The sequence below is a fragment of the Lutzomyia longipalpis genome, chromosome 4 (assembly GCF_024334085.1).
Source record: "Lutzomyia longipalpis isolate SR_M1_2022 chromosome 4, ASM2433408v1".
In the NCBI taxonomy this organism is placed as follows: Eukaryota; Metazoa; Arthropoda; class Insecta; order Diptera; family Psychodidae; genus Lutzomyia; species Lutzomyia longipalpis.
The window spans coordinates 5,687,762-5,709,255 of record NC_074710.1 but is presented as its reverse complement, the minus strand read 5'-3'; the positions used below and the strand labels follow the sequence as shown (position 1 = coordinate 5,709,255).

Below are 21,494 nucleotides of genomic sequence, written 5' to 3'. Positions count from 1 at the left end.
ATTGAGCTATTTGGCAAACTATCGCTATGTGAAAATGATTATGTATAACATCAATTTTCCCATCACATTGATACCCCACAGTGTGCGCACACCTAAAAAACACAGGACGAGCGATTATATGGTGGAAATTTGAGGAAGTTTTAGGGTAATGGGGGATTGATGAGGAACGGCGTCAGACAAGCTCAGCTGTCAATCAAAAAACTCCCGGAGAATAAATCGGATTTAGCGATTTATTAATGTGGCAAAAGAGCTGAAATTTTTGGGATGCGTGAAAGGAAGTTTGTTGTAAAATGCATAACCCTCCTCCTCCCCTTCATGTAAACGTGCCATGTTAATAGAGAGAGGAGAGAGTTCATTTCTCACCCGCGGGGTCCACCATTTGTGTGCGCCCTTTTACTTTAATGCACACGTTCCAAAGTGAGATCGAAAGGGTTTCCGATGGATGATTTTCCACATTCCCCGACATGGAAAATGGGAAAAGTTTACCATCTTGACACACTTGGCGGAGGGAGGTCTGGCGCTAATTTTAGGTGAAAGTGGAACAGTGGGACTCCATCTTCAGCTTGCAGGAGACACACATTAGGACATCGTTTACTAGAAGAAGCAAAAAAAAACTGGCGCCTCTTCCAGAAGATGAGAACCAACTGCTTGTCATCCACCCAAAAGAGATTTACTTTCTCATACAGAAAACTTCTTCATTATCGTGACAAAAGTCACTGGGAAGAAACATTTTGTTGAGATTTCTCTCTCAAAGATTATTATGAGAAAAACTCACTAAAAGAAAATAAATATTACTTAGAAGAGATATTTCTTATGGGGAGAAGTTTCTTAAATCCCATCCTTGTTTCTAACTACTTAATACATTAATAGAGAGGGGATGAAAGTTTTTTTTTTTTAATAATTACGCTGAGTTAAGCCAATAAGTTTTGACAAGAAAATCTATTATTCTATTAATAAATAACAATTTTCCCTACAAGAACATAATGATTTTCATTTGTATTTTTTTTAATAAACTAGGAGGATTTAATTTAAATTTTTAAGCTGATAAAAATTTACTGATATAAAGAAAATCTTTTGAAATAAAAGATTTTCGTTAATCGGTACCTATATATGAACAAAAGGAAAACTCAAAACAATAAATGATTAGGAATATAATAAAAATCAGTCGATTTTCCCATTTTTATTCTGGGAAAAAAGCTCTACAATTCACAAAATCAGTCTTCTCCTGTAACATCTATATATACATTAAGACGGTGTTATATTTTATTCAAAGAAAGAAATCCATTGCAATGATTTTCCGTTGCTCATAAAAGTTTCCTCTCAATCTTATTTCTATACATGGTGTGGGTGAGTGAAAAGTTTCCCTTTTTGGAGTAAATAAGTATCTTTGCAACTTTTTTTTGCGCTCCAGAAAGATTGTGGATTTGGTGCTGAGAAACTTTTCCTACAACCATTCTATATATAGCTCGATCGCAAGCGCATTGAGGAAAAGCTCTCTCTCTCTCTACTCACAAACTAAATTGAATTATTTAAATCTTTCCTTTCTTCACAAAATCCACCCGAATGGTTGTTTGTGTGTTGAACGAAAATGCTACTGAAAGGTGCTTTGTTTTGTGGATTTGGGATATATTATATATGTTTTATAGATATGGGAATGGATTTCAAGTGCCGTCGCTTTCGAGCATCTATTCTAAAAATTTTCTTATATATTTTGTATGTATGTATTTTTGAAAATAGCAAGAGGCAAGATCTTTGTCAATTTGGCAGGTTGTCGCGTTAGGAAATTCTCGCAACGCAAATCAATGTCAATCATTTTGGGCATTTTGGGTGACGGAAATTCACGCATATACCATTTTCACCTTAATTTCTCTCTCTCCGTGGCATTTTGTCATCCAAAAACCGAAGGAAAATGGTCGGGAAAATGTTGAATAAATCCGGCTGTTTTCCATTTAAACGGATGCTCATGATTAAATATAAATACTTTGGGTTCAATTTACAGCTAAGCATTAAAAAAGGCTAAACGACGTGGTTTTTTTTGTTGTATTTTTTGGACAAATTTTTGACGCCTTTTTCCAGCCGATCCTGAGTCGGAGTGGTAAATTATGAGTCTCTTTGATGATCTTATTGTCATTCTTGATTCTCTAGAAAAATTTCCCGAGCCCCGATTTTTTCCTAAATGAGGGGTTTTCCATACAAGAATGAATAAACTCCTTTAATCCAAATGCTTATGATTTCAAAACTATCTTTAATTATTCTTTAATCGATTCTCTTCGTCTTTTCGTGAAAATAAAATCTTTTTAAGAATTTTTGAAGACAAAATTAAAAAAGAAAATTCTCTGAATACAAAAATTTGAAGAAAAAAAAGTTTAAAAAAGGTTTCAAATTTATCATAAATCATCAACATTTTGTAAAGTGAATTTTCTCGGAAAAGCAGTCGGGAGAGGTCAAGAAAAACGCAACGTTTTTTTTGCAATCAGCGAAGTTTCGTAAATATTTTTTTTTCATTGTCAGGCTCCAGGAATATACATAGGTAAAAAAAACTCTGCAAAGAACACAAAAAATCTTAATTTTATGATGAGTATAAATTATTCGAAACGTCGCTGATTACAATAAAACGACGTGTTATTCTCGGCTCCTTTCCGACCGATTTACCGAGAAAATTCACCACACAAAATTCTAAGGTTGTTACAAATTTTTCTTCAATATTTTGGGAATTAAATGATATTTTTCAAAGATCAGCAGAAAATCGGAAAATTTAACAGATAAACATTTCAAGACTGCATTTAATAAAACTTGAGTTGTTAACCCTTTCGCGTCCACATAAAACGTTGAAACATGCGTTCTTTATATCACGAAATTTATTCTGTATAGATGCTTTCAGAGAACGTTTCTCAGTCAAAACGTCTTCTGTGGCTTCTTTTGCATGAATTTGAAAAATTTCTAACTTGGAAAAATCATTAAATTCGTGAAAATTTAATAAAATAAAACGTTTCACGTTTGGGTCTACGTATGAGCCAATGAATGCGATAGGGTTAAGAAAATCTTTAAAATATTTCATGAGAAATATTCTGGAATTTTATGAGGAAAAACAATATATAGATATGTAATAAAATTAATGCATATATGTATAGCATTAAATGTTCATACCATTATGCAACATATTCGGGTTGTATGAGATAGCCTTTGGGTGGGTATCGTATTTAAAACTATACTATACCCCCGTGAAACCCCTACCCTTGCTGCTAGTTGTTGTGTGTTGGTTTAATTCGGGTACGATGCGGCTTTTCCACGAGGAAATTGCACCGCAGTTTGTCACGGAGGAAAAAGTGGATTGTATCCATTACGATGTGAAGGAGACAGCCATATGATTATATAGGGGGTTTTATTGATACCCGAACCGCAAGGACGCCGGCGCTACGGGTGCGTCGAATTCGTATTGCCAGCTCTTTGGTCCGGTAGCTATATATATGTGCTATGCTGTGCTATGTATATAGGGAGAAGTAACAAAAAAAAACGAAGCTCCTTTTTGCCAGATGTGTAATTTGTGATAGCGTCTCAAAAACATCCCATCTGCCTGGTGAGCATAGCAGAGCCCCCATTCTGGTGTTACGATACGTTGGAGTAAGCGAGATACCCTGGGTTCATCGAGCAATGATTCCAATCCCTCTCAATGTCTTCAACCACACACAGCCGGATGGATGGTGAGTAAATACACCATCATTTTGTTGTATGTTTTACTATATGTAGCATAAGGAGAAGCATCATACCGTCTCTATCTGCTATATGTGACAAGACTCATGCTCATCATGAGCATTAATATTGCTTACCCATTGGCGGGAAAGAGATACGGCACGGCGCAATGTTGTTTCCTCCTTCCCAAGCTGACGATTGGCGTTCTCGTACCAGCTAATCGTGAGCCAGGCAATGGCATATTCTGGGCGTTCCTCCAGCATACACACTGTGGGCATTCAGTGTGGCAGCTCATACAAGATCCGGGGGAACAATGGCAAGTCAGTAGCTATTCGGCGGTCTCACGGGGTTATACATATTCCCGCGCGCATAAAATTGTATGTTTCTTACGGAATAAATTGAGGAAAGAAAGGATAAAGGGTTGATGCTACGGACATCACGGACCTTGCAAAATGCAAAATTGCAAAACCTTCAATTAAATGCATCACACATGAATTTCCCGGCTGGACATTGATTTTTTTTTTATTTAATTAAAAAGTAGCTTCCAGTTTCAATCCCTAAAGTGCTCCTTAGAATTGTGCTGCGAATTGTGTGAGAAGGAAAAAATAATATTTGTGTGTGCTAATTCATTTGGATTTTCTTGTGCTTCAAAAGTGAACAAAATAATAATTCGGCAGGGTATTGGGGGACCAATCTCACGTGCCTGTGGCATCCTCAATGGTGACTGTGGCTGGCGATGTGAGAGTCCGGATGATGTGAGGAGTGACCAAGAGTGTGATACGTGTCCGACCACATCAGGCGGCAAGATAGCGCCCAACGGCCACACTCTGGCGGTGGTGCGTCCATCCATGGTGGTGCCGCCGGGTGAACATGGTAGTCCCCCGGCGGCGTCCAGCCATCCGCCTCAGCAGCCACTGCAGCACCACATTGTGGCACCAAGTCCCCTATTTGCCCTACCCACCCTCAATTTTACCGCCGCCCAAGTGGCAACAGTGTGCGAAACATTGGAGGAATCTGGGGACATTGAGCGTCTCGCCAGATTTCTCTGGAGTCTCCCTGTGGCGCATCCCAATATACGTGAATTGGAAAATTCCGAGGCTGTGTTGCGAGCGCGCGCCATTGTGGCCTACCACACTGGACACTTCCGGTGAGTTGACACACCCTTTCCGCCACCACCCGCCCTGTTTGAAAATTAGCCCCCATCATGTGAACATTTTGTTGTAATGTCCCTTCCGGATAACACACACCCATAACTCTTCCCAGGGAGCTGTACACAATCCTGGAGAGGCATAAATTCACAAAAGCATCCCATGGAAAATTGCAGGCCATGTGGCTCGAGGCGCACTACCACGAAGCGGAAAAATTAAGAGGTCGGCCTTTAGGTAATTTTGTTAGTTGACCAAAAAAGACAAGTCCCTAAATCTCTCAGGGGTGCTAACTACCTATTTATTATATATTTTTAAAATCTCCAATCTTCAATAAATCATGCTAATTTTAGAGATTTTTTTTTTGAAAAGGTACCTAACCCTTTTAGGACAGTCACAGCATTAACTAAATTTAGACAAAAAATCTTAAAAAGTTTTAAATTTTATTAGTAGGACTACTAAATTTTTGATGGAAGTAAAATCTAAAATAAATAGCAAAGAAAATAAGAGATGAAATAATTTGAATGGTCTTTAAAGGTTTACGGTAGTTAGGCTTTGCAAAACCTTGGTTTTACTTTCTGATCTACTTATGACCAATAAGCCGAAATTAAATTTTAAATTTAAATTTAAATAATAAATTAAATTTTAGGCCCGCACCCAATTTATTGACACCCCCGGAAGGAGAAAAATACTTCTACAAAAAACATTATAAAAAGAAAGAATATGGAAATGTTTTCAGAAGTAGGCCAAACACGTCTAGGAAAAACTAATAGTTGAAAAGAAATGATTTTTTTTATATAAGAAATAATAATTAAAACAGTTGAACTATCAATAACTTTTCAAAACTGATTAGAAAAAATTCTCACAACACTTTTTCAAACATTTTTAAACTATTTTTTTTTATTTTTACATACGGATTTTTTTTTATTCTAAGACTAAGACGTCAAGTTTCTGGAGTAGTTTTAACAAAAATTTAAACTAAACAAACATTTTAAATTATTAGAATAATATCACAGATTACATACTAGTTCTGATCTTGAAATTTTTGTCTATGATTTTAACAAATTAATTTATGTAATTATGCTCCTTTTAAACCAAGCGATAAACTCAAATTCTTAAAACCTTTGCTTTTTAATCAACAATTTAGAATTTTCTAATTTTCCGCAAGAAAAAATATTTAAAATTTATTATTATTAAAATATATTTATTATTTTGTAGCAGCGAAGATTTATTAAAAATAACTAATTAAGTCGTGTGATATTTAGAAACTTTCATCATAAAAACAATATTTCAAAAATTATGCTAAACTGTTCAAAATAATCTCCTTTCTTATTGACGAAAAAATATTTAAAAAAAATTAAATTTAAAATTTTTCTTTAACTATTTTATTTCTTTGTCCATTTTATTATATATTTTTGATATATTTTAACAAAAGGAATTATTTTTAATTCCTACTTTACGGGGGATTTCCGCAAGAATCTTTCTAATTGAAACAATAAAAAAATTAAATAAATAAACCCCCTGAAAAAAAATCATTTTTCTAAAATTAAACCCTTTAGTAGAAACCTGAGAGAAAACTATGTCTAAAAATTTGAATAAGCCAACCAGGGGGTAACCGACTATGCTTAGAATGTACCGCGAGACTGCACCGCGAGTGGCAAGAGTGGCAAGAGTGGCAATGAAAAAGTGGCAGGAAGTGCACCGCGAGTGGCAAGAGTCGGATACCCCCTGAAGCCAACGTAAAAGAACAACGCATAATTTGTAAGATATTTCTAATTCACGCGATATTTTTGCAGGGCCCGTGGATAAATATCGCGTAAGAAAGAAATTCCCCCTGCCTAGAACAATTTGGGATGGTGAGCAGAAAACTCACTGTTTCAAGGAGAGAACGAGGAGTCTTCTGCGGGAATGGTATCTCAATGATCCCTACCCGAATCCCAGTAAAAAGCGTGATCTAGCTCAGGTACGAATTAGCACATTCTTTGGCTTTTTCTCCAATTTTTATTAAATTTTGAATTATTTCTTTATTTTTTTCTTTTCAAATTAAAAAAATAAATAAAAAATGTAGGCCACAGGACTGACACCAACTCAAGTTGGGAATTGGTTCAAAAATCGTCGGCAACGAGATCGAGCGGCGGCAGCGAAAAATCGGTAAGTTTTTCTGTTTGTTTATCCACCACACACAATGTTTTTGGGATTTTTGGGCTTATGGATGGCCCCTCCTGTGTGAAGTACATACATAATCTCCCCCATCATAAATTATCATCGTGATTTTCGCCACACTCGCACCACACAATGGCACGTTATGTAGTTTAAGGTGAGGGCAAATAAGAGACCCATTTCTCGCCTCTAAAAGTCCCCAATACATTACTGTGACGACAGATTTCCCAGCATGGGGTCCTCATTATTTCCATTGTGTACCCCTAAATGGTGTTTGGGACACATGCAATAAAAATATTTTGTTGCTTACACACCAAACACGCACGCCAAAAAGGACGTTTGGATCTCACTTTCAAAAATATTATTTATTGCCCTCAACTGGACGTCTCAATTCCACTCGATGAAATTGACCAAAATATTTACTTTCCTTTAATGCAGCATAATTTTGCACAACAGAGTTGATATGAATTTCTTTTTATTTTAGAAATTCAGATAGATTAGAGATTTTTCCATGAATTTTTTTAAGAAGTTGAATTGAATTTAGGATAGGAAATTAATTTCACAAGGTTTTGGATTAATTGAAAAATTAGAAAATATTACTTTATTAGAAGCATGAAGCATATGCTTCAGTGTTCAAATCTACCTAAAAACACATTTTGATAAAAATAAAATTGTTTCGTTTACATTAAATAATCAATTGACAGTAGAATTCTAATAAAAATCTAATATTCCTTAATTATCAATTTTTTGTTTTCTTTAAGGAGCATATGCATTTTTTTTCTAAACATCGATTATAATGCTCAATGCATCCAAATCTGTAAAAACAGGATACATCTCAATCTTAGAGAAATTCTAGGAAAGATTTGTCTAAAAAATGAAACCACGCCTCCTAATTTTTTAGTGCTAAACCTATAACACATATGCTTCAGTGCTTCTTTTCTTTATTTCCTCCTTGCTCTCAAGCTTTTTTAATCGTTTAACCTATAAAAGACAGCTGAAGGTAATCAACTAATGAACTTTTGTTTTAATAAAATATATTTGATCGAAGCACTGAAGCATATGTTTTATGCGTTTGAAAAAAAATGCTGGAATATCAGAATAAATTCTAGAGATTTCAGTGATTTCTTGGTCGCAGAATAGGACCCTTTATCTACAGTTTTCTTCTTTTCTGTACGGTTTGAGTATTTACATCATTTTATTTTTCTTAAAATCCATCACTTTTATATATGCAATTTCTTTTTAAATCAAATAAAACGCCAGTTGTCTTCATTTCACCAATAAATTCGCTAATTGATGCCTCTCAAAATAATAACCAAAAAAAGAATTTTACAAAATTGCGTGTCGAATACTTTTTAATATCCCGAAAAATAAAGAAATGTTAAAATTGCACCTCAATATCAACAATAAGGCAAGGGAAATAAAGTTGTTTTATGCTGTGAATGAGCAATGGAGGGATTGTGAATGAGAAAAAGCAGTGGAAATGTTTTTAATATAATTGCAGATCAATAAATTTTGTGTGGCGCGCGCGTTAAAAGTAAATTGTATGGTATGTTCTTTTCTTTTGCTTTTGGGTTTTATATAAGAAAATCTCATGAGATGTGAAGAGAAGAAAGAGAATTTATTATCAGCGATATCTACCGTGACGTCTTATTGCAAATAAATGTTTTAATATTAAAATATGATACACTTTTGCCTCCATCGGTCGTGGAAAATCAAGAAGCTACTCCGCGCGAACCATTCTTCGTGCATGATGTTGCCTTTTGCAAGATTTATGGCCCATGGCGATGGTTTTAATCGTTCCGCCAATATCTCGGGAGCTCCGCGTGTGTGTGTGGTCAGGCTTTTTGATGAAATAATCAACGCTCTCTCGTAAAGTATCCCTCTGCAGGAGATGTGTTTTAGAGGAAAATAATCGGGTCAATAGCCAATTATCGCAAAAAGGTGCTTCTGCATTCAAAAAAAAAGTCCCGCCCTAACGTCTCATGAGGGTTTCATATTTTTTTCTCATTTTATTCTCAATGCAAACTTGGTGGGATTATGATGACGATAGAAGAAGCTTCTATTAATGTACCCTCAATTTACTTCACTGCTACCGTCCCATTTGACGGGATAGATAAAAAGCCCAACGGCAATTAATTAAACGATTCATCGTTACAGAGATTTGCAAAGGAAATCCCACAGAATTGTCTCTGAAATGTGCTTCTTCTTTGAATTAAAATGCATGTAAATGCCACAATGTGGAGAAAACAGTAGGTAGAGACATAGAATCCGTGACAGAGATCTTTAAATAATCTTGAGAATTTTCTTTAGGGATGACTAGGGCATTAGAGGAATTTTAAATAAAATAATTTCTTTTGAATATGAGAGAAGTTTCTAAGTATGTAGCTTTTTAATTTAGTGTAATGTTTGTTCTACACGGACTTTAAAGGTGTTTCGGAACCATATTTTTTGCAGAAAATTACTCTAATTTTCCCAAATCCTTTTGTTTTTTAGGCATTTCCATTATATTTTTTTTTTGCTTTTTTACGTTTTGGGAGACTTTCCATTTAATTACAATTTTTATCATATTTTGTTATTGTTATATGTACTGTACTGTATATTAATATATATTAAGTACCATTCTAAAATATATTTCAATTTTGGCGCGACTTTTAAAGGAATTTGAACTTTTTTATTATATTTTCTCAAGCATTTTTTTTCACGATTTACGCAATTTCATCGCATTTTTGCGTTTTTCTCACACTTAATTCGTCATTGGTCTATTTTTCTCTTTTTATGAAGTTTATTCATTTTTTTAAGTCTTTCAAATGACCTAAATACCAAATAGCACCCAGTCATCCCTAAATCAATATATAAGAAAAAAATGATTTGCCGCTGAATTAAATTTTTATTAAAGAAATAATGCAAAAAATTGCAATCTATGCTCAATTTATTGGAGAAAAAAATGGAGTTGGAACTAATGGTGCAAAATTGATGTATTTTATTGTATTTGTTGGCGTATTATGCACCCGGTGTAGAAAATAAATTTCTCAATGGATTGAGGAGTTTGTACGTTAATTTTATTTTTAATAATTAACCCCATCGTGTGTCAATTAATCATGATGTCAGGAGGGAAGGTAGATATGTGAGAGAGAGTGCACGAATGGAGATGTAACACAATCATCATCATGTTTCCAACAATTTATCCTTCGGCACATTGTGAATTAAGCGCGAAATGAAAGAACTGGAGGAGGAGGTGGAAAAGTGCATCAAAAGGTGGGCTCTATTGGAGAGGAAATGACGGGCGAGCGTAAGAGATAAAGGTGTTAAAGTCGATTGTGCAAAGTGCACAGGGGGAATGTGTCAGAAAAAATAATATGTAAGGAAGGTAAAAAAAAGGTCAAATAAAACAAATAAGCGCGAAGTCATAGGACAAAAAACCTCCAACGATAGACATCTAAAATGCAACTCCTCCTGGTTTTTTTTTCCTTCCTCACAGCCACCTCTCACACACGTAATTTCCTCCCGAGAGAATAATGGTGCGGAATTTTTTTGTCATTTGACGAAAAATGTTTTTCCTTACAAATAATTAATTATCACGTCTGTGTACCCAATAAATGTTCACCTAGCAATTTCCTGTTTAGAATATTCCTCAAATGGTTACACATGGATGCACATCAGTCGACCCAGTGAGAGAAAGAGCTTTTACATACATACATATTTATGTACATAGTATTTAACGAAAAACCACCATTTAGTCCACATAATGTTGAACTGAATAATATAGAAATATGATTTCACCTTAATTCTCTACAATGAAATGGAACACAAGTTACCCCGAAAGATTATGCTGCTGCACAGCATAATTCAATATTTAAAACCCGACCTATTTATTTATGACTGCTCCATACGTCCCTGATTTTCCCAGAAAAGGAAATTGACCAAATATGTATTTCTTTCATGTGAAAATGCATAAGCCAAAAACGTTAGGGGTTGATGGGCATGTTTTACTCCAAATTGAAAGTAATTTTTAAATGTTTTTATGCATTTTTTAAGATTAAAAAACTTTTTATTAAATTCGACATGAGCCAATTTCATTGGAGAAGAAAAGTCGGAAAACGTATCATTTTGTAGAAAATCAAAAGCAAAGGAAACTTCCGATTTTCCACTGGGATCACTCTTTAAATGTATGAAACATGCGCTCTAATGTTTCATTTGTGTATCCTGGTATTCTTGTGCTTCAACATTTAATGAGATAGAAATCACAATGATGACGTCATTTCTTTTATTTTTGAGAAAATAAATGTAGTTTTTCTCATCTAATTTTTGTGGAAAATACTTAGTAAATTTGTCTCGCAATTTCTTATTCTTTTTTACTTCTTTGAATAAGGAATTTACTCTATCACCAGCGAATAAACTCTTTTTGGTAGCGAAAAATGACTAAAAATATTCTTTTCCGCCAAAAGAACTCTTTAAACAATTCATTGAAAAATAGGAAGAAAAACTTCTTTCAAAGTTCAAGAAATGAATAAATTTAACAACAGTTAATACAATAACTTGCCAACAATTTACAAGTAAATAAAAATCCAGAAATAAAGAAATATCAAAGAAAATAACACGTTTTGTAAAATATTTTTCAACACCTTTCAAAGTAATAGAAAAAAATTAATGCGTGATGTGAAAAATTTTAATTGTCGAACAAATTAAAGGATGTAATTTTTCAATGAGGTATTTTATTGAGTAAAATTAATAGCTAATTAATAGACTTATTTGTAGATCATTGTCCTCGTGACTTGAGGTGTTGCACGAGCCGCCAATACGGGCTCCGGTGGAGTTGAATGAAATTGTACAGAGACACACCTATGGTGGAACTCATTATACTTTATTTTTACGTATCTGTCGCGTTGTGCTTACAAAAGCTCCACAAAAATAAGACATTCTGCTGCACGTCTATTTTTCGAGGGGGTCGTTCGTGTCGAGCAATCTGAAACTTTCAATATTTATGAAGTTGTTGTACAACGTACAAGAATCTTTTTTTTCCTACTCTCCATCTTCGTTTCAATCACTTTTGCCTCTCTTTTTCTCGTACCTCACTGTACCGTGGTTTGATATGCAGGTTTACACATATACAGAGATGTGCAAGAAATAGTAGAGCACATTTGGTATTAAAGATAGAGCTTTTACAGAGATAATTTAAATCTGTGCAACATATTTTTTAAAATTATTATTCAAAAGCTCTCGTAAGGAGTAAAAGCTTAAGACGAAAGCTTGTTTTTTACATAAAAATTTTCAGTGGAGGTTCAACAATTTTTGCCATGGCACTGTCAAGTATTATTCGATACGAAGTAGATGTGAGATCGAGGACTTTTCACTCGTTCAATGTAGGTATACACAAGTACAATAAATCGATTTACTGGCTCTTGTGGAGTCGCCTTCTTTCTCAATTTTCATCTCCTGCCGTTTGATTTATGATCTGCGTTTCATTTCACCGGTAGTCTCAATGATGAGTGTTTGATTATTGAGTACTCCATCCCCATTTTTGTTCACACAAAACCCGAACGGACAATTCCACAAATATATACATATGTATGCTCCCATCCACGGGATATAGGTACCATGAAGCTACTTTGAAACCCAATACATGATTTTTTTTTCTTTTGGGAATATTCCTCACTGAAATCTCCCGTAAAACAATCGTGTCTTATGTCGCGAATTTTTTTCTTCTTCTTCACATATCATTTGAGAACACATCGCGAACTTGGTGGGCCGCCGGTGGAATAAACGCGGCGTGAAATTAATTTTCAGCAACATTGGTCAGAATTTGGTGAAGTGGACAATTTGTCCAATCTGTCGTATAATTTCTCCAGCAAAAATCGCAGTGCGATCATCCATCAAATTAAACACCCAAAAATTCCATACACGAAAAGATTTAATCAGTGTGTGGTGGGGGGATGAAAGGCAATCCCTTGACTCGTGTTCATCTCAACATTTACCAGGAGTGCGTGTCTCAATTCACGTGGAAAATGATTTTGTGAATTTGAGATGAATCCCAAAATTTGAGTTTGAGACTCCCGGAGTAGTAGCCAGATGGGTATAGACCAAGAGAAATATCATCTCCAATTTCATCCCCCCGTATCAATTTCAGCGTGCACCCACAAATCAGCAATGGGAGTGGAAAAATGCCAAAAGGTATTTCACACCATGTGGACAGGGTGAAATTTCACTGAATAATCTCTCATCATGGTCACTATAAAGAAAATTTATGAAATTTATATATCTGAATGTGTTAATTTATTGTATCTAAATAAAAAAAATTACAGGGTGTTTATCTAGTAATATTTGGAAGGATATTTATTTATTTTTTAATTTCAATTACTCGTGAATATTACAGCCTGAAACTATTAACCCTTTAACGTCCAACGTGAAACATGAAAACATTGAAACATGCGCTCTTTTATCGCGATTTTTATTCTATGAATTTTTTTAGAGGGCTTTTCTCACTCAGAACGTCTTCTTTAGTCCCTTATGCGTGAATTTGATGCATTTGTAACATGGAAAAACAATTACATTCATAAATAATTGAAAAAATAAAATGTTTCACGTTTGGGTCAGCGTATGACCCAAAAACGTGAAAGAGTTAACGGATATTCCATTCAAATTAATCCTTTGACAAATTTTTTGTGCATTTCTAACGTTTGACGAATTATTTTTAACATTTGACATTACTTTTCTTTTCTTTGGCGTTTCTTCAGCACTTTCGTCAAGCATTTGACGAACTACACTTTTTTGTAATTGTTTTTTTATACGTAAGAAATCTGTATAACAGTTCGGAAAATTGCTTTTCCATGGGACAGTGTCGGACCGTTTTTTCCAACATTTGTCGTTCTTTTTCTAATGATTATTTTTTTTCTAGTGACTAATATTTCTTTTATTTTCATTTAAATATTCTTTTTTTTCATTTTTTATGTAATTCTTTGACTCTGGAAATCACATCTTTTGACCTCTAAGGAAAACTTTAACTTCCTAGAGCTTTTACGATGATTAGAGAGCAGATATCCTTCTTGGGTACTCCATTGCATAAATTTAAAACGAATATTCCGAATAGAAAATGATTATTCGGAATAATTCTTATAAATTCCGAATATTTATTTATTTTTTTATTGAAATAACCCCTCTTGGATAAAATAATAGAAATTTAATTCGAATATTAAAAGATTAAATTGAGTTATTCAAACTTATTAATACGCTAACTGACGAATAGTGCACGGAGCAATAAGTCTCTGTAATTTGACGCTAAAATTTCAATCCTGCACATTGCCTTTTACCCCTCCTCGCACAAGTTTCTTCAATATCTGCATGAATTGGTTGATTGGAAAGAGGCACCCGATTCCCGAAAAATGGAGTCAATGCGGCGTAAATCATCTCAAATTTCAATTTTTAAACCATCATCGAGCATTGGATTTTGATCTCTGACATTGTGTCTATCCACCTTTTTTTTTTCTTTATGGGCTCTTCGTGTGATTTTCCACGAGAAGTTTTTATCCATTCGGCTGCCACAGAAACCAAGAGGCAGCCACTGGATCAATATTTTTTTGTCAGTGGAGCATCATACACATCCTCTTCTGTGCACTCGAGCCCCTTTTTGTGGTCCATTTAATCCATTCACGGCACCACGAATGGGAATCACCGAATGAAGAACTTTTTTTTTTGCTTTTCAATCGATATATACTAAAAGTTCCCACCCATACCACCCACTGAATGGTCAGTGGAATTATTGCAAAGGTAAACCGCAACTATTGGTCACACTTCCGAATATTCCTCCAACATCCAAACTCCGCACTCATTGTTCAGCCAGCGGATATTTTTGTTGGCAATTTTGTGTTACCTCCAATTTTGCGATACGTTGATATTGAATCGTAAAAGTGTGGAGTCATAAAAAGGGATTTTTTAATGTACCCCAAATTGCTGTTGTGTCTGTTTGAGGGGAGTTTTATTAATTCATTTGCGAAAAGTTGAAAAATTATTTATATATATGACCAAAGGGGGTAATCAATTTAATTTATAGAGGATATCTACAATTGATTTTGATACACAAAGAAATAATCAATTAGAAAACTTTATTTAGGGGGTTTGCAAATGGATTTTTTTTGAAAATTAATTAATCAATTTACAATTTCAGCTTTTGCACCACAAAAATTCAGCACTTACGTACCCTTTTTGCATTTAATGGAGAAAAAAATCCGGGGCATAAAAAAATAATTCTCAGTGCGAAGAATGTGTAATTATGAAAAAAAAATTTGTGAGGTCCAATTACACACCATGAATTCGTCTAATTTTGCTCGTGAAGCAGGTGTTTAATCAATGAATTTAAAAATTTTTATTTGTATATCGCTCCCGTGGGTAATGATGCTACATAAAAATCACAGAAACCGTCAATTTTCGTCATAATACATTAAAAAATATATACAACTGCACGATGGTTTATATACCTATAAAAAAAATTGTGCGATTGTTATCTGGAGAAACATTCATTCCACTCGGCGCATTTTGGTTATAATTTTTCTCCATGAGCCTGTCACATCCGTCACAACTTTTTTTTTTCGTGTGTGGTGCCTTCCACCCGCCAAATAAACGAGAACATCTATTAGTCGAGATGGAATTTATCAGCACATCAAGATCTCTTTTCACTTTGGCGCACTTTTAGTTTACCACATAAATAAGAATGGGACCAATATACGGGGCAAATGGTAGGCCAGAAAAAAAAAGAAACGCGCGTGTTATAATAGCCCAGCAATAAAGCGACAACTTTACACCTCATTGTCAAAATCATGAGCTCCACAGAAGTGAACAACTGACACGTATATTTATTTAAAAATGCTCACACTTCCCGCGGATTTGTCATCTCGTCCCCCACACTCTGTGCTCTAAATTCAACACTGATTGAATACCTCTGCATCGCCCAAACCATTCACCACCCTCATTGTTTTTTCAAGTTCTCTTATGCAGGAAGACACCTTCCTTTGTTCTCACTAAAATCCCCCTCAATTCGTAGTACCTCCTCTGAGTGACACATTTTAGCCAAAAATACACAAAACCTCTCAGCACCCCTCCTTGGAAGGATCCTAAGGGTGAAAGACTAAAAGCAAAGATGTGAGCCTAAAAGGATGGAATTGATCTTAATTTTATGATCTGGAATTTTGCGAAATTTCCTTGTGTTTATGCTGAAGTTAAGACCTTTTAGAACGTAAGATTTTAATTATTTTAGCTGTTATATTACATACAGATTGATACAGATGGAAGTCCTTTAACTTTTTCAGGTATGTGATCAATAGCGAGTTGATTGAACTAAAAATAATTTTTATGGGTTCCTTTAAGTTCAAATAAGACATTTTTGGCAAAAAAAAACCCCAACTCAAAAATTTATGGTTTTTCTCTCTTCCTGATCCTGTGAGTCCTTGGGGATGTACTTTTGTGGTCATAAAATGATAAAGGATCATTTTAAGGAAATGAGATAATTACTTTTTCCCAATAATTATATTTATTAAAAAGAGTTCCAGGGAAATTTTTTGAATTAAAAAATGCTCCATCTAATTGTGACTCAAAAAAGACTACTTGCGACGGAATAGTCTTATTCAGACTCAGCTTTTGCCTAATGTAGACTCAGTTTTTGCCTAATCGTGACTCAATTTTTAACTAATGTAGACTCACCCTCTACCTTATGATGACTCAATTTTTATCTTATCTGTACTACAAACTAACCAATGTAGCCGCGAATTTTAACTTAAGGGCACATTAAAAAGAAGACAGAAAATATTTTAAACAAAAGGAATCTTACTAATGGAATCTTAATCTATTAAAGAAAATCTGTTTGTTTGTGATAAGAGAACTCCTCCGAAATGGCTAGGTCGATCCTAATCAAATTTAGTGAATTAAAGTTTGTACAGGAGAGGAATTAAAAAAAATGATTTCTCTTAAAATGGAAGGAACGGACTTTTTAAAAAGAAATCTTTTCAAGCAGTAAAAGACATTATTTTAATCACGAGGAACCTATCTTACCACTATTTTATGACATGACGTATGAAGGGTTAAAACAGATTTTTTTTCAATATTAAATCTGATACAATGACTTCAATTGAAACTGATTTCTTTTCAATTCAAAACTCGAAAGTTTTTCATTTTTTTCTCAAGTGTTCTGTACTTGATGATTTTGAAAAAAAAATTGAAATAAAATAAAATTAAATGCACCCCTTGATGCAATGTTGCCCCCTTAAGGTACCTCCCGGTGAGTACGGCCCTTCGGAATAGACCTCTCTTTGCTTTCATGTTTTGAGACACAGAGCCGCAAGTTGAGCGAACGGTGTGAGGTGCAAAAAAGAAGCGTCTTTAACAACTCAATCGAATGCGAAATGCAGTAGCGAAATGCAATATCTGAACGAAGAGACGCGAATGGAATCTCATGGGTGCGCAATCCAACGCGAAAGCTAGCAAAAAGAAAACATTGTAAACTGTGTATATGCGGTCGGGAGGAAGATATAGGGGAAATGGGCTCACAGTGTGTTCCATGGACTATACAAATCATCCACCTATCTTTTTTTCTTTCCTTTTGCAGTACATAAATTATTGCTATTTCATAATTGTGCCTTCATGTGCGCCCATATTTGCAATTTATTAATTTCAAAACACACCACACCGATCTCTTTTGATTTTACCTACTTTGGAAAAAGGAAAAGGAGAAGAGTTGGAAAGTTGTGCGAAAGGCTTAAGCTGTCTTTATTATTTTAATTTTGAAAAAAGTAGTAGAGGGCTTTCGGGGTACTTTATAACTGAAGGGCATTTTTTTATCAGTCTCATGATCCAATTAAAATCCTTTAAACACCTTTTAATAAAATTTCTACTCATTGTGGATATGGAAAAACATTACGCAGAGACTAAAAAAATCAGCAAAAGAAATTTTAAAAAAAATGTTAGAAGTCATTGCACTTGATGTTGTGTTTTGTTCCTATACTATGTACATTCATATAGCATCTCACAGCCTTTTCTACTATATGGAATGAGCAGTAAAATCAATTTTAATCGCTATGAATTGCAGAGAATCTCATCACATCTCTCTATCTCTTTCAATTATGACGATATTTCCCTCCTGCTGATGCTCTTGAGCTTCTGGTGGTGAGGCAAATCGAATTGATTATTGAACCATCCCGATTGGACGTAATGAGTCAATTAATGGCAATTTGATACTTAGCCACAGAGATATACGAAGAAATCTCCCCATATGTGCAAGTTCAAGTGTAAACATCCAATCGATGCAGCTGAGAGACGTCGTAGGACGTTGTGTGGATTGCATCTCAATCCTCATCGTCTTGGCATCATTAATCTCTGCCCTCACCGTCTTTTATGAAAATTTTCTTTCTTTTCTCCCTCCCTCTGAATTTTCCTTTATATGATGCAAAATTCACGTGGTATGGCAATTTTAACACCATCATTGACCATTTCGTCACACACACGCCAAAATTACCAACTTCCCCCTCACATGAGATTGTGCTGGAGAACTTCCTCAGGTGAGAAATAGGATGGTGTGTGGGGGGAAAGAAAAAGATTTGCCAATTCATTCACAATGCGCTAAAACAATAGGATAATTCGTCTTTCCATCTGTCGTAATGAAATAATCGTCAACGCATTGTCATCATTGTAAATTTGCCCAAGTGACTGCATTTGTGGGGATATTTTGCCATGTCACGGCGCGATATATAAAATGCAATTCTCACTCAATAATCATGCCACAATTGTACGTTTTATGTACTTTTTTTTGCCCTGACACTTCTTCCCTCCACTAATGCCTGAGTATCCATCGTGGGGGCTTTTAGCCATGTAAGATTTCACAGATTTGATAATGAGAATGTCTTGAGATTTTTTTTCTTTGCAATCGTCCTAACTTAAAACTTGACCTACCTTTGTTCTTTAACAATTATTTTCATCATTTAAAGATAAAGGGAAAATTCAGGGATTAAAAGTAATGTAATTTAAATTAAAAATTGAATTGTTCTATGTTCTAAATAGAACAACTTTGAATAAAATTTAGATTTGATCACAATTTCAGATAATTTAGGACAATGAAATAGCGTAAAGAGTTCGCCAAAAAGTAAATATTCTTCATTTAATTTTCTTTAGCTTTCCTATTAAAATCTGTGAAAGAAAGTATTAAAGCCTCTGCGTATCAAACACATTATCCGAAGGCGTTAAACTTCCTATTACACTGCCATGAGTATGAGTTACTTTGATGAAAAGAAACCCAATACATGGGGCTTCGCGCAGTGACTTCAATTCCACAAGGAGGGTAATTGAAAGGAATATCATCAAATTCCTTTGATGGAGAGACGCCACGCAAGGGACACCCCGTTGTGTGTTTCTTCTTGCTGATATTGCCACCATTTGTGTGAGAAAACAATCTTCATCAGAGGTGTGCGATTGAGTCTGTGGATGCGGGGGTGGGGAAGAAATAATCAAAAAATATTTTCCTCATCCCTTTTCGGGGGTAATCAACTAATCTCTGACACAGAAAGGAATATTTCCCAACAAATTGCCATCACAATCATTAGCAAGATTTTTCCTCAAATTGTTCTGTCGCGAGAAATGATGTGAGGAAAAATTTTTGACACAAAGAATAACATTTTCTGCGTGAAAATCTCCATCGGGACTCAATTTTCTCACTCCACGAAGATTCTTTTTCGTTCTTTGCTGAAGCACAAAAAGGCAAACCATTGAGGAAAAATATAACAAAAAAAGGAGACTGAGAAAAATGAAATATGTGTTTGTGTTAAGTTGAACAAACATAATACAAACTCTATATAATAATGTGACAGCCATCGATTACAATCTTGACTAATGAAGATTATGAGTGCAGGAGGGAGGGAGAAGCAGTTTGGTTAAACAAAAAAAAATCTACAAAATGTATATCAAGAAAATTTATATAAATTTTTCCATTTCAAAGTAGTATGGTGAACACGTTTCACTAATTATGTCAAGGAAAGTTGTATTGAGAAACCAAAAATGGAAACTAAAATTGAAAGAAAGGAAGATTGCATTTTTCTTACTTCTACGAATGCAAATAGAACTAGGTAATTATATTTTATTTTTCTAAATATAAATTTTTCAGGATATTTTACTAAATTGAGTATATGCCCAGATTTTTAGAGTCGCAAAAAAAACTATTTTGCTATTTATTTTGTACTGAAATTTAAAAAAAAATTAGCTTTAGATACCTTTTTGATTTCTAAATAAAAATTCCTAGAAATACAAAAGCCACGCCCCCATTGTAACAAATATCACCTTTATGTGCATAAAGCATATGCGCATGCCCGCAGAGTGGCGAAACGTTGGGAAAATAATCTGTTTTCTTCCCATGAGAGAACATTTTCATGGTGCTAACTTGATTCCCATCTTTCCCTTCATAAAGCATATGCTTCATTGCTTCAAACTTTGTTAAGAACACAAAAAACGAGTTTTTAACCAATTCTTAAAATTTTGTTTTTGAAAAATAAATTACATTATAAATTGAAGCTATATATAAATTCTATCAAGATCATCAGCAAAAGAATTTCTACCTATAAGAATTTAGAACATGAAATATCATTAACCTTTCTCTATGCTCTCAAGAGGTTTGAATATGCTTCCGCCTTGCTACATATCCTTGTACGTACCATATATTTTAATTTACATTCTGCTAGCCAAACTGAGAGAGAGACTTTTGCATGCAAAGTGGCCTTTCTTTTTAATCGCTTCGCAAGGCAATTTAATGTGTTTCTGTGCAGGTAACACACTGCAACCGTGGGTGCCATTAATGAATGCTGTTGTTTATGCTGTGAGGTTTTTTTTTTCGTGTGTGTTCGTCTTGGGGTATATCGTGAAAGATTTGTTGCTTCTGTGGCGAAATTAAGTCATAATACGTCGGCAACACCTCGCAAAAGAATAAAATGGACAGACGGGTGGTATGTGTGCACAGAGGCAATAGGGGAGAGAAGGAATGAGAATTGTAATGCACCCAGAAAGATACTTTGATGATGGAAATAAACATTCTTTAAGTTCATGTGGTGCGGAACTGAACACGCCAATTCCACCTCAATAATCCACTTTTTCCACACTTTTTTTCCCTACCTCCTTTAACATTTTATCTCTTTTCCTCAATTGCAGAAAGAAAAGAACTAAAGAAAGACTATTTTCTTATTATGTTTGCTTGTAAGTCTCATTGAATGTCTTCAATTCTCTTGACAGAGCCAAAGAAGAAGAATCTCACTGCGGGATGGCGATTAGAAAATTGCTTTGAAAATTAATTGAAACATCTTAACTCAATTAGGTCCGGCAGATAGTCAGGTACACGGGAGAGGACAAAGTTGGGCTCCTCGGCAATCATCACACGGGGATAAGGCGTTTGTGCTTTGTCGGGGTTCAAGGGCAATGCCAAGTATTTTGGCGATGGTATAAGAAATCGCGCCGAAACGCATCGCGATTTAGCGCCACAGATGA

The 21,494-nt window shown here is 34.7% G+C and overlaps 1 protein-coding gene across 2 annotated transcripts in view; it reads left to right on the top strand.

The window, feature by feature from the left end:
• Window positions 1-4,013: 4,013 nt before the first annotated feature.
• Window positions 4,014-21,494, top strand: part of LOC129795872 (homeobox protein SIX3) — a 40,516-nt gene continuing 23,035 nt past the window's right edge. The window contains exons 1-4 of one of the 2 annotated variants that reach the window (XM_055837391.1): window positions 4,014-4,837; window positions 4,954-5,060; window positions 6,632-6,798; window positions 6,904-6,986. In XM_055837391.1, the coding sequence (XP_055693366.1) occupies window positions 4,539-4,837; window positions 4,954-5,060; window positions 6,632-6,798; window positions 6,904-6,986 (656 nt within the window). In that variant the 5' untranslated portion in view covers window positions 4,014-4,538. Of the gene's footprint in view, window positions 4,838-4,953; window positions 5,073-6,631; window positions 6,799-6,903; window positions 6,987-21,494 lie in introns of both variants that reach the window. The other variant, XM_055837390.1, reaches the window with a different exon arrangement.